The sequence below is a fragment of the Salmo salar genome, chromosome ssa03 (genome assembly GCF_905237065.1).
Source record: "Salmo salar chromosome ssa03, Ssal_v3.1, whole genome shotgun sequence".
NCBI lineage: Eukaryota > Metazoa > Chordata > Actinopteri > Salmoniformes > Salmonidae > Salmo > Salmo salar.
Genome location: NC_059444.1, coordinates 70320506 through 70335524, shown reverse-complemented (window position 1 = coordinate 70335524; position 15019 = coordinate 70320506). Strand labels below are relative to the sequence as shown.

Here is a 15019-nt window from a genome sequence, read left to right as displayed (position 1 = left end):
AATATATACACTGAACAAAAATATACGCAACATGTAAAGTGCTGGTCCCATGTTTCATGAGCAGAAATAAAAGATCCCAAATATGTCCCATATGCACAAATAGCGTATTTCGGTAAAATGTTGTGTACAAATTTGTTTACATCCCTGGGGACAATAAAAGGCCACTAAAATGTGCAGTTTTGTCACAATGCCACAGATGTCTCAAGTTGAGGGAGCATGAATTGGCATGCTGACTACAGTAAATCCTCCAGATCTGTTGCCAGAGAATTGAATGTTAATTTCTCTACCATAAGCCGTCAGTGTAGAGAATTTGACAGTACGTCCAACCGGCCTGTAACCATGCTAGCCCAGGACCTCCACATCTGGCTTCTTCACCTGCAGATCTTCTGAGACCGGATGAAACTCGATTTTAACTGTACCGGGCAGATGTGTGGACAAGCGGTTTGCTGATGTCAACATTGTGAACAGAGTGCCCCATGGTGGCGGTGGGGTTATGGTAGGAGCAGGCATAAGCTACAGACAACACAATCACATTTTGAATGCACTGAGATACCATGACAAGATCCTGATGCCCATTGTCATGCCATTCATCTTCCGCCATCCCCTTATGTTTCAGCATAATGCACAGCCCCATGTCGCTAGGATTTGTACACAATTCCTGGAAGCTGACAATGTCCCAGTTCTTCAATGGCCTGCATACTCACCAGACATGACACCCATTGAACATGTTTGGGATGCTCTGGATACGACGTGTACGACATCATGTTCCAGTTCCCGCCAATATCCAGCAACTTCGCACAGCGGAACAACATTCCACAGGCCACAATCAACAATCTGATCAACTCTATGCGAAAGATGTGTCGCACTGCATGAGGCAAATGGTGGTCACACCAGATACTGACTGGTTTTCTGACAACTCCCCTACATTTTTTTTTAAGGTATCTGTGACCAACAAATGCACAGCTGTAGTCTATGTCATGTGAAGTCCATAGATTAGGGCCTAATGAATTGATTTCAATTGACTGATTTCCTTAAACTGTAACTAAGTGAAATCTTTGAAATTGTTTCATGATGCGTTTATATTTTTGTTCAGTGTATTTATGCGTTACCGAATGGAGTAACTTTTTCCATTTGCCGGTTGTATTTTTTATTGCGCATCCAATTACTCTTGAGACCTTTGTCAGTGAGCTCTCTCTTTCAGGGTTGGATAGGCTGGTATAGCCAGACAAACAAGCCCTAACGGTTTAGCAGCAAATCTAGTACAGACAGATGCTGTTTCTGTGTCAAAATGAGACTAGAGAAACTGTAGAGACAGGGTGGAGAGGTCAGACAGACTATGCTGCCCCTGTCCTGATAACAGAACCACAAATTGCCAGAAAACTCTTCAACATGAATTTCAGAGGGCAAAATCAGTTGAATACTTCTTTAGACAGCCACTTGCCTTTCTTGAATTTTTTTTTTTTTTTTTAAATAAGAGCAGTACTTAAATTGATCAATTAGGTTAGGTCTCCAGTGTTAATTCCTCTGAGATGAGCTAAACATTAGAAACATACCTAAACTAAAAAAAATAAGATAATTGTTGACACTAGAGATTTAGGACTCAAGCATGCTGTCTAGCCCATTCATTTTTCTTCAGCCGTCTGTTCCTCCTAAACTTCGGCCCATAATGTTTTTCTTATAGGATTTAAAACGGTCTCCAACTCTGTGTTTGATGGCTGCATAAACCCCTCAGCTTTCAGTGCCCTATGCTTTAAAAGGCAGGCCATCTATCCCCATGCTCCGTGGCACCGGTGCAGTAAGGAAACAAAGAGCTGCCACTGCGGCCATTTTGAATCATTAGCTGGTGCTGTAGAGAGGCCTGCAGAGGTGACACAGCCAATCAATCACAGGTAGAGCCAGGGGAGGGCGGGGATATAAAAGGGAGTGGGAGGGGTGTAGCCAGAATCCCAGGGTGCTTTGTAGATAGCCAGATAATGGACAGTGTGTGTTGTTTATGTGCACGCAACTGTGTGTGTGTGTGTGTGTGTGTGTGCGCGTGCATGCGCGCCTGTGTGTGTGTGTGTGTGTGTGTGTGTGTGTGTGTGTCTGCCCTGTGTGTTGTTGTGGGTGCCAGTAGTATGCCCACATGGGGGTGGCGGCAGAGCCATGATTCAGTAGTGTTGTGATTTTAACAGCAGGTCCAGGACGGGCGGTTTATTTTCGTCCGTCGCCCTGTGAGTGACGGTCCAATCAGGCCTGGGACGGGCTGTCAGACCTGTCAGGCTGAGGGATGAGAGGAGATGGGAATCAGGACACGGAGCAGGACTGCCGTATGATCGACGGACCCAGGCACAGGAGCCACAGAGAGGAGAGGGGGAAGGAGAGGAATGAAAGAGGGAGAAGAAGAGGAGGACTGCTCCCACCAAGGTTCAGACCGTCAGCCAGGTGGAATAAAGTGTTTTTTTCCCCTAAACATTTGCAACAGTGACAAAGAGCAATCTGGGAGAAGGCGTGAGACCGTGACCCGGGGATAATGGAGTGTGATATTTAATGGAAGGAAAGACACACCCTCCATCATGCAGACAAACTTGGAAGAGATAATGCACATTAAAGCGCTTCCTAAATAAATACCCATGACAGATTTACCGTTTCGATAAAGTTCCTGGGAATTTCACAGCTTGAATTGCTCTACCTAGAAAATAAATTGAGATCCACATTTAATGTGACTATTTGAAGATGCGTGCCTCGAGTCTGTCCAGAGCAACCTTTATCAGCCTATGGTGTTTGTATACCTTAAGGTAAGATAGGTTAGTCTTACCGATCCAGCGCATGAGTGAGGTGAGGATCTGGAGGTATTTGGTCTTCTGAGCATCGAAGAAGACAAAAGGGCCCAACATCACAGTGAAGATGCTCTGTAGAGAGAGAGAGGGATCATCTTAAAACACATTGGAAATCACTTTATACAACATATTCACAAACCAGTGTGTGTTTGGGTTGTGTTTATACTTCCACAGCATGGGAAATAAATGACAAATGGTACAATTGGATTTTTCCAAGATGGAGATAGAGATATAACTCTGTCTCATGAGAACATGAGGCTATTTATTCCCTTTCCACCCAATATACACCAAGATGCCAAACCCCCAAATAAAAAATGTAAGTTGAAATTCTTTGAAGCCATCACCGATTGCCTCATAACAAAGATGGGTCTTATCGAGAGTTGCAATCATCAGTGGCATCAGCCCCCTCTCTCTATTCCCCATCTATCCCATTCTCTCTGACAATCCCATGTCTGATAGCGGAGGTTGAGTGACGTGTGATCTCAAGGCCAGTCACTTCAGTGGCATGTCATCTGAAGAGGAGCCTGCAGGGTAGAACTCACACAGTCAGACACAATAATCTCTAACAGGGCCTGGGGGTGAGAGCTCAATCAGGAGACCAAAGTGGGGACAGAAAGACAGAAAGATACAGATGGAGAAATGTTCCACTCAGAAAACTGATCTGCTCCAGTCACTCTCCATCTCCAGGACCTCTGACCCCCCATGAACCTCCCTAACTCCACCCTCAGCTCTCCCCTTCCCTCTGTGCTGTATTTACAGGGTGGGCCCATGGGTTGTGAGGGCAGGACACAGAGGTCAGTGTTGGTGACATAAGTGTGAGACAGGACAGAGAATGTAGACAGCCTCTACCTGCACAAGGAGGCCATCCACTGGGGACAGGGAAGGGTACAGTGCTGGCTGAATGCTAATGCCAAGGATGCAACAGAGTGAGACCAGCCGACAGGGAAGGGTGGGACCAGACTCATTTAAGACCTTATTATTTCCAGAATTATGGAGAATTGTGAATCCCACGTGTCAGGAGATGAAAGTGCTGAATAGTACTTAATACAAGCTACGGGTGACTGCTACAAATCAGTGCAGAATTCCCGAAAATGTACTACATCTTGGAGCGACGGACATACATTTGCAATACTCATTCATGTGTAATGGAGGAGGCATTATGGAAAGTGTGGAGTGTCCTAAAGAAGGTTAAGTCGTTAATGGTTGAGTGACAGTGAGACATATTTAAGCGCTGAATGGTCAGCGGTGTCTGGGTCTGCCTCTGGACCTGTGGTATGAGACAGTCTAACGTGCCATACTTCATCCTCCAGCCAGACAACAGTCCATCACAGGCCTGATGATACCTCCCATCCATCTGCCACCAAGTGATGGACTGCTACCACTCTTGGCCTGAGAAGACATGGTACAGTGCGGGAAAAAATTATTTGATCCCCTGCTGATTTTGTACGTTTGACCACTGACAAAGAAATGATCAGTTTATAATTTTAATGGTAGGTTTATTTGAACAGTGAGAGACAAAATAAACAACAACAAAAAATCCAGAAAAAAGCATGTCAAAAATGTTATAAATTGATTTGCATTTTAATGAGGGAAATAAGTATTTGACCCCCTCGCAATCAGAAAGATTTCTGGCTCCCAGGTGTCTTTTATACAGGTAACGAGCTGAGATTAGGAGCACACTCTTAACCTGTTAGGGCTAGGGGGCAGTATTTGCACGGCTGGATAAAAAAAATGTACCCGATTTAATCTGGTTACTAATCCTACCCAGTAACTAGAATATGCATATACTTATTATATATGGATAGAAAACACTCTAAAGTTTCTAAAACTGTTTGAATGGTGTCTGTGAGTATAACAGAACTCATTTGGCAGGCAAAACCCTGAGACATTTTCTGACAGGAAGTGGATACCTGATGTGTTGTATTACCTTTAAACCTATCCCATTGAAAAACACAGGGGCTGAGGAATATTTTGGCACTTCCTATTGCTTCCACTAGATGTCACCAGCCTTTACAAAGTGTTTTGAGTCTTCTGGAGGGAGATCTGACCGAACAAGAGCCATGGAACGATGATGGCCCATTAGACACCTGGCGCGCGAGTTCATGTTGGGTACCCTCGTTCCAATACGTTATAAAAGAGTATGCATTCGTCCACCTTGAATATTATTCATGTTCTGGTTAAAAAGGCCCTAATGATTTATGCTATACAACGTTTGACATGTTTGAACGAACGTAAATATATTTTTTCCCCTCGTTCATGACGAGAAGTCCGGCTGGCTTAGATCATGTGCTAACAAGACGGAGATTTTTGGACATAAATGATGAGCTTTTTTGAACAAAACTACATTCGTTATGGACCTGTGATACCTGGAAGTGACATCTGATGAAGAGAATCAAAGGTAATGGATTATTTACATAGTATTTTCGATTTTAGATCTCCCCAACATGACGTCTAGTCTGTATCGCAACGCGTATTTTTCTGGGCGCAGTGCTCAGATTATTGCAAAGTGTGATTTCCCAGTAAGGTTATTTTTAAATCTGGCAAGTTGATTGCGTTCAAGAGATGTAAATCTATAATTCTTTAAATGACAATATAATATTTTACCAATGTTTTCTAATTTTAATTATTTAATTTGTGGTGTTGACTTGACTGCCGGTTATTGGAGGGAAACGATTTCCTCAACATCAATGCCATAGTAAAACGCTGTTTTTGGATATAAATATGAACTTGATAGAACTAAAAATGCATGCATTGTCTAACATAATGTCCTAGGAGTGTCATCTGATGGAGATTGTAAAAGGTTAGTGCATCATTTTAGCTGGTTTTATGGTTTTGGTGACCCTGTCTTTGAATTGACAAAACATTACACACAACTCTTGTAAATGTACTGTCCTAACATACTCTAAATTTATGCTTTCGCCGTAAAACCTTTTTGAAATCGTAAAACGTGGTTAGATTAAGGAGATGTTTATCTTTCAAAGGGTGTAAAATAGTTGTATGTTTGAAAAATTTGAATTTTGACATTTATTTGGATTCAAATTTGCCGCTCTTGAAATGCACCTGCTGTTGATGGAGTGCACCACGGGTGGGACGCTAGCATCCCACCTAGCCCATAGAGGTTAAAGGGAGTGCTCCTAATCTCAGCTTGTTACCTGTATAAAAGACACCTGTCCACAGAAGCAATCAAATCAGATTCCAAACTCTCCACCATGGCCAAGACCAAAGAGCTCTCCAAGGATGTCAGGGACAAGATTGTAGACCTACACAAGTCTGGAATGGGCTACAAGACCATCGCCAAGCAGCTTGGTGAGAAGGTGACAACAGTTGGTGCGATTATTCGCAAATGGAAGAAACACAAAAGAACTGTCAATCTCCCTCGGCCTGGGGCTCCATGCAAGATCTCACCTCGTGGAGTTGCAATGATCATGGGAACGGTGAGTAATCAGCCCAGAACTACACGGGAGGATCTTGTCAATGATCTCAAGGCAGCTGGGACCATAGTCACCAAGAAAATAATTGGTAACACACATCGCCGTGAAGGACTGAAATCCTGCAGCGCCCGCAAGGTCCCCCTGCTCAAGAAAGCACATATACATGCCCGTCTGAAGTTTGCCAATGAACATCTGAATGATTCAGAGGACAACTGGGTGAAAGTGTTGTGGTCAGATGAGACCAAAATAGAGCTCTTTGGCATCAACTCAACTCGCCGTGTTTGGAGGAGGAGGAATGCTGCCTATGACCCCAAGAACACCATCCCCACCGTCAAACATGGAGGTGGAAACATTATGCTTTGGGGGTGTTTTTCTGCTAAGGGGACAGGACAACTTCACCGCATCAAAGGGACGATGGACGGGGCCATGTACCGTCAAATCTTGGGTGAAAACCTCCTTCCCTCAGCCAGGGCATTGAAAATGGGTCGTGGATGGGTATTCCAGCATGACAATGACCCAAAACACACGGCCAAGGCAACAAAGGAGTGGCTCAAGAAGAAGCACATTAAGGTCCTGGAGTGGCCTAGCCAGTCTCCAGACCTTAATCCCATAGAAAATCTGTGGAGGGAGCTGAAGGTTCGAGTTGCCAAACATCAGCCTCGAAACCTTAATGACTTGGAGAAGATCTGCAAAGAGGAGTGGGACAAAATCCCTCCTGAGATGTGTGCAAACCTGGTGGCCAACTACAAGAAATGTCTGACCTCTGCGATTGCCAACAAGGGTTTTGCCACCAAGTACTAAGTCATGTTTTGCAGAGGGGTCAAATACTTATTTCCCTCATTAAAATGCAAATCATTTTATAACATTTTTGACAAGCGTTTTTCTGAATTTTTGTTGTTATTCTGTCTCTCACTGTTCAAATAAACCTACCATTAAAATTATAGACTGATAATTTCTTTGTCAGTGGGCAAACGTACAAAATCAGCAGGGGATCAAATACTTTATTCCCTCACTGTATATGCCATCTCAGCGGTGGGGGATATGTGCTTCTCAAGAATAGGGTGGCAGGTAGCCTAGTGGTTAGAGCGGGGATTCGATCTTGCAACCTTTAGGTTACTAGTCCAACGCTCTAACCACTAGGCTATCTGCCGCCCTATTCTTGACAAGCACATATCCCTCACCTCTGAGATGGCATATACCATGTCTTAAAAATCTGTCGTTCTGCCCCTGAACAAGGCAGTTAACTCACTGTTCCTAGGCCGTCATTGAAAATAAGTATTTATTCTTAACTGACTTTCCTAGTTAAATAAAAGGTCAAATAAAATAAAAAAGGGCCCTCGAGGCTTTACATTGGAGAGAGAGAGAGTCTACTGGACCGGACGAATACCCATATAAACAGAGATTCTCCATGAACGTGAAGAGCATGTTAGAACGGGACCTTTTCACTGCCATAGCTGGAGGCAACATATGGTCTCTACAGAAGAGGAGATAGTTCTGTGGATGAGACTCTGGTGTTGGCCTGGTGTTAAGGCAGTAGTGCGCATGTGGCTGGAGGGAGGGGGAGAGCTGAGTTGGTCTGCTATGAAAGAAAGACGGTTTTTAAAGCAAACTAAAAAGTAAGAAAACAGGAGATGATGCAAACTTCTGTCTATCTCATGAAAGAGAAAAGAAACAAAGTTATCATTTAAAAACTGATCTTGTTTATAAAAAAAATAAAATAAGAGTGGGGAGGCATAGTGTTTGTGGGGTGGCTGATGAATTTCACCCTTCTTGTGCAGTCAGCACCACACATGAATCAAGACCCCTCCTCTAACCAATTACAACCTCCCACTACCACAGCCAGACAATAAGGCCTCAGGACACTGGACTGCACTTAACCACAGCACAACAGCCAGAGGAAGCAACACAAAAACACAAAACAATTCAAATGGATAAAGAATACGAACAGCAAAAACAGCTCTGTGCTGTATCTTGATACGGCTTTGTCGGTGAAGGCCAGCACTGACTTACAGAAAGTTGGAGAGAGCCTTTCATCTCTGACTGAGAGAGCAGAGAAGGAAGAAACCATTTTGCCAACAAGGTTTTGTGATGGTAATGACAAATGGGATGGGGAATGGGATGGCATCACACTGGCAAGCGATGCCAAAGCCAGGACCGGAAGGCTGGCAGAGGGGCCAGGGCTGGAGGCAAGAGAGGCATGGCTTGAGTACAGTATGGGGAGGAGAGGAACAGAGAGAGTGTGGGCGAGGGGAGAAGGCATCAGGTGCCATGTGCTGTAGGGTGACTCAGACCCAGTGTTGGCAGGGCCTTAGGAGCAGGAGGGCACGGGGGGGGCGCAGAGAGAGAGAGACAGAGGAACAGACAGAGCGACAAGAGGCACTGCTGCAGGAGTTAACACTTTCCTAGTCACCCTCTTCAGAACCTATAACTACACACTCTGCACCATCTTACTATAGGACGGAGAAGGAGCCTAGAGACAGGGACAAGGAGGTGAAAAGGCCAAAAGAAAGCTCATTAAAAGAAATACTACAAATTCAGAGCCGTAGACGGATGTTTTTAGAGCTATAGGAAATAAAGAGAGGGGTATCTGGAAATAGCCTGCATGTGGTCAGTGAGTCATGTCGCCATAGCTGACTGCACTGGCAGGTCAACACACAAATCTCCTCTCCTGTCCTCAACAATGAACTTCACTGAGTCAATAAACTGGGCTTTAGATTGACAGATGATACTTATACCGACTCCCAGCATATAACACCATTTTGTGATGGTTGGTGGTGTAGCTAGTACAGTTGAAGTCGGAAGTTTACATACACTTTAGGTTGGAGTCATTAAGACTCGTTTTTCAACCACTCCACAAATGTCGTGATAAACTATAGTTTTGGCAAGTTGGTTAGGACATCTACTTTGTGCATGACACAAGTCATTTTTCCAACAATTGTTTACAGACAGATTATTTCACTTATAATTCACTGTATCATAATTCCAGTGGGTCAGAAGTTGACATTGCCTTTAAACAGCTTGGAAAATTCCTGAAAATTATGTCATGGCTTTAGAATCTTCTGATAGGCTAATTGACATAATTTGAGTCAATTGGGGGTGTACTTGTGGATGTATTTCAAGACCTACCTTCAAACTCAGTGCCTCTTGATTTTCCAATGATGTCAAGCAAAAAGAAATAAGCCAAGACCTCCCCAAAAAATTGTTGACCTCCACAAGTCTTGTTCATCCTTGGGAGCAATTTCCAAATGCCTGAAGGTACCGTGTTCATCTGTACAAACAACAGTACGCAAGTATAAACACCATGGGACCACGGAGCCGTCATAACGCTCAGGAAGGAGACGCGTTCTGTCTCCTAGAGATGAACGTACTTTGGTGCGAAAAGTGCAAATCAATCCCAGAACAACAGCGAAGGATCTTGTGAAGACGCTGGAGGAAACCGGTACAAAAGTATCTATATCCACACTAAAACGAGTCCTATATCGACATAACCTGAAAGGCCACTCAGCAAGGAAGAAGACACTGCTCCAAAACCGCCATAAAAAAGCCAGATTATGGTTTGCAACTGCACATGGGGACAAAGATCGTACTTTTTGGAGAAATGTCCCCTGATCTGATGAAACAAAAATGGAACTTGGCCATAATGACCATCGTTATGTTTGGAGGAAAAAGGGGGATGCTTGCAAGCCGAAGAACACTATCCCAACCACGACGCACGGGGGTGGCAGCGTCATGTGGGGGTGCTTTGCTGCATGAGGGACTGGTGCACTTCACAAAATAGAAGGCATCATGAGGATGGAAAATTAGGTGGATATATTGAAGCAACATCTCATGACATCAGTCAGGAAGTTAAAGCTTGGTCGCAAATGGGTCTTCCAAATGGACAATGACCCCAAGCAAACTTCCAAAGTTGTGGCAAAATGGCTTAAGGACAACAAAGTCAAGGTATTGGAGTGGCCATCACAAAGCCCTGACCTCAATCATATAGAAGATTTGTGGGCAGAACTGAAAAAGCGTGTGCGAGCAAGGAGGCCCACAAACCTGACTCAGTTACACCAGCTCTGTCAGGAGGAATGGGTCAAAATTCACCCAACTTATTGTGGGAAACGTTTGACCCAAGTTAAATAATTTAAAGGCAATGCTATCAAATACTAATTGAGTGTATGCAAACTTCTGACCCACTGGGAATGTGATGAAAGAAATAAAAGCTGAAATAAATAATTCGCTCTACTATTATTCTGACATTTCACATTCTTAAAATAAAGTGGTGATCCTAACTCACCTAAAACAGGGAATTTTTAATAGGATTAAATGTCAGGAATTGTAAAAAACTGAGTTTAAATGTGTTTGGCTAAGGTGTATGTAAACTTCCGACTTCAACTGTGTGCGTGTGTGTACACACACACACACACACACACACACACACACACACAGCTTTGATAATTGTTGTGACAGGACAAATTATAATGGCATGGGGATAATATCAGTCTTCACTAATCAAAGGCTGGTTCATTCATGGCTACTGACTGAGACATGAGGACAACATCACTATTAAAGCGGTTGGGACTGTGATTCAATTCAAGTCCATTTTGGGCCAGCTATTATCATCCTCAGAACCAATGACAGTGAAAACATGTCCTTTCAAATCCCTAGCCCTCAGCGCCATCTGTGTTCAGTGATCTTTAAATTGAAAGGCGGTTCTGCTATTAATAAGGTTTGGTGTAGACGGAGTCAGTGCCCACGGGCCAGCCAAGCACTCAGGTGGACTTATTTAGGACTGTCAAGGAGACACAGGAAGCAAAGCACTCCCTGCCAAGTATGCAAAGGGGAAAAACAAAGACAATATAGTTAGAGTTCCATGTCTTAGGAAGATTGACTGGCACTTGGTTTCGATGCATTTAATTCTACGTTCAAGATGCTCTACTGATTTATTCATCTCACTCTTCCCCGCGCTGCACTGAAATAAATTTTTGTCTATGCATGTTCTTTCCTGACCCAGAGTGCTTACGTTTCAAACTTATGCAATAAAAGTATCCATAGTGAGAACAAACCCTGTCACGGAGAAAACATTATGTTCCTTCCCTCTCTTCGCGGTGTGCTGATGATTTTGTTCCGGCAGAGTGATACCCTCAATCATGACTAGGAGTGTTTCATTTTTGACGACAATGACATTCTTAAACATCAGCCATTTCTTACCTCAATATCAGACAACGGTGAGCAATACCAAACCTGCCACAATCACACACTTGAGTGAAATGCAATAAACAATAAGTCAGAGATGAAAACTGCAAAAGTGACCAGGCTGACGACGGATACAAACACTGATTTATTCTATTACCCCGGCTGAAAGGGTACACAGTCTCTCCACAGACCATTAGAGCGCTTCTGGAAGGAAGAGACAAGCAAACAGACCCCTAGGGACAATATCCTATCTGATAACAATGACAGGAGAATCTGTAGTAGTTCTGTTTCTGCCATAATAATTAGTCAACATGCGGTTTGTTGCCAGGTGAACACACAGTAAAATTGCGTTTTAACCACAATTCTGGCACTATACACAGACCCTTAATTTAGATTGTGACCAATGTTCCGGCACGCAGCTCCCCAGGACTGCCGCCCACAATTGCCAGCCTGCACAGAGACGCACAAAGTTGAACTTCACTCATCTTGACTAGTTTGTTTGCCCCAAATGTGTACATTTCTGGCCATCTTTGAAAAGCGAGTCAGGTAAAGAGCTGTTTATGTCTTGAAGGGGCAGTGTTGTATTTTAAGACAGGCTTGTACAAGCTATCAAGCCAATAGTGAGGGTAGCATACAGTTTTATATGATTATTTGTTATAATAATGTATGGGGATAATAATACATTTTATTTTGTAAAGTGGGTTCTTGCATTAAGCACAATACAACATTTCCAGTTACCTCCTTGTCTGAAGGACAAGTGGCTAAACAGGTTAACGTCAGGTCCTGCATGTTTTCAAAAGCCTAATGGAATGTAGGCTTACAATGAACACCGCATTGGCTGCTACTGTAGGCTGTATCATAGAACAGCTTTCAATAGCTATTTCCACGTTAAACTGTTATGGGATGCATTTCTCTATTGTTTTTGATGTTAGGCCACTCTTGTAGGGCCTGCATTATGATCAAATAGCCACAGTAGTCTACTTGGCCACTGTTAAAACTTAAAAAGCGGGTACAGCCTGTGTTCACAGTAAAAGCGCCGGAAGTTGCACAGAATTTATACAAGGTTCAAGTTTGTGCTCAGCAGACCTAAAATTTGCTCAGTGCCGAAAAAAATGATGGAACATTGATGGTGACCCAGAAAAAGAGAACGTTCAAAGGACACCATCCGTTTCTCATCATGTCCCAATGTCAGGACCAGAGGGCCTGGAGATCTCCTGCCGCCTCTTCTCTCACATTCTCCATCTCTCTTTTCCATCTCTCTCTCTTCCTCTTCACACAGTAGGTACCTCCAGCAGGCCATGTGGCTACAGTAATGAGCTCCCTAGCCGAGCAGGCCACCTCCTGTGCATGGTGGGGAGGTGAGCTCAATCACTGGAGTGCTGGGAATGACTCACCCACCTGTCAGTTCAATCACCATGGGACTAGAGTCACCAAAGTGCTGGAGAATAAGACTTTCTGGGTTTGGTGCTTTAGTTGAAAGTGCAACAGTATGGTTCCTAGTGCCCTCTCAGTTTGGTTATAGAGTAGAGAGATGGTGTGTGATCATGAAATAATACTAGTAGTGTTGTGGGAACTACAAATTCATTGATATCAAACTTAAAAACCCAAATCATTGGGTTGTTTAATCTGCTGGTGTCCATAATCTCTCCAAAGATCATGGTGGGAAAAGTGTCTGACAATCAATGTCAACAAGTAATCACTATTTTATGTGAAAGATTTGTGTGTGAGGGAGTCATGTGTATGCAACAGCCTTTGATTAGCTTTGGCTTGTGTCATCATTCCATCTTTGAGTCAATCCGTTGGTCTGGTTAATCACTTCATATGTGAGTATTTTCACGTGGGCACTTTAGCCATTATAGTTGGCCCATATAACACATCTCTGATCCATGCACCGATTTAAATAATTAATCACCATATTGGTTACCTCATTCTGGAGGGGTCAGCCAGATACTACCACCACACAGCTGTCTTGGTGCTCTAGGATAGGTTGGTTACTGGGATTGGATTCAAATCAGAGTACTGCATCACTTGACTGCTACAAAGCTGTTTGGAATCTTGCTTTTATATTGCTTAGTGTTCTGGCCATTGTGTTATTGCTGGTGTTTGGGTGGAGGCGGAGGGGGTTAATGGATGAAAACCCGGAAGCCAGAGACCACTCATGGTGAATTCTCTACAGTCGTGGTCATAAGAATGCCATGTGGTCGGTCATGCAGCCTGGAACACTGTAATCCACTCACCATCATACAGCAGAACAAGGATAACTATTCCCAATCCCCACAGTCCCAAGATCCCCAGCCATTTGTTTGAGATGTTAATCTTCATTCCGGGCAGATTTTACATGGAAAAACCTACATGGGTGGGTGGGAGGGAGATAGGATTCCATTCCGGCTCATTTCTGACTAATGAGGATAAACGATAAAATACATTAAATAACAATTCAACTGAGGTCACCGGTTTCCTTTCAACTTCCTTCGAAAGAAAAGGGAAAACAAGAGAGGTTGGGTGGATGCGGTTCTACTGATTGATACAGGCACAGTGGAGCGAGGTACCATCTTTTAGAATGTGTTCGTTGTGTCAAATTTATGGAAGACTGCTTGACAGGATATCGGCATCTCGCATGGAAAAATCAGCATGTGCACAAGCGAATGGATAGACTAACAAGATGGACGACTGCTACAAACCAAACATTCACATATTTGAATAAAAACGCCAGGTCCATTGATTTGCCTTCAAACAAATTCAACCCTACTCAACGCATATTCATTGTTAAATATTCAGACTCCATTCTCAGAACCATCACTATCTCTACTCTAAAACAAAGGCTTGTTCTGGTGGTGTTTCCTGTGATTCAGAGAGGAACGACTGGAACCATTATTCAGAGGCCAGTGAGAGCAGGTCTGTGGTTGCGGCCCTGCAGTGACTGATGGGTGCGAGCTGGGAGACTGGGTCAACGTGTGATGAACACTGAAGCGACAGTGTCTCTCCCAGCTGGCCACTGGCACTCAGTGGAGGAACGTTATACAGCAACAGGAGGAGTGTGAAGGTATGGTGGCGAACACAGAAACTTTGATCCACTAGTGACAGCACGGGCCCACTGATCTCAGAGATCTAAGTGGGCTCTGCCAAGGCTGTCCATCACTGGGCTGTTCCTTTCCCTCATACTCATAAGTGACACTGATGATGAGCCTCAATAGGACGTATTGAGAATGTGAGAACCAAAAAAAAATAGGGTTATTCCCAACTCCGAGCATGCGCTGACCAACTGGCAAGTGTCTTCACTGACATTTTCAACCTCTCCCTGTCGGAGTCTGTAATACCAACACGTTTCAAGCAGATCACCATAGTCCCTGTGCCCAAGAACACTAAGGTAACCTGCCTAAATGACAACTGACCCATAGTGCTCACGTCTGTAGCCATGAAGTGCTTTGAAAGGCTGGGCATGGCTCACATCAACACCATTATCCCAGAAACCCTAGACCCACTCCAATTTGCATACCGCACCAACAGATCCACAGATGATGCAATCTCTATTGCACTCCACACTGCCCTTTCACACCTGAACAAAAGGAACACCTATGTGAGAATGCTATT

General features: G+C 43.8%; 1 protein-coding gene across 2 annotated transcripts in view; it reads right to left on the bottom strand.

Annotated features, from left to right (window-relative positions):
* LOC106606959 (transmembrane protein 104) overlaps positions 1-15019 on the bottom strand; it is an 87666-nt gene that overhangs the window by 14986 nt on the left and 57661 nt on the right. For both annotated transcript variants that reach the window (XM_045715237.1, XM_014203457.2), the window contains exon 9: positions 2798-2891. In XM_045715237.1, coding sequence (XP_045571193.1) covers positions 2798-2891 — 94 coding nt within the window. The remainder of the gene's footprint in view (positions 1-2797; positions 2892-15019) is intronic.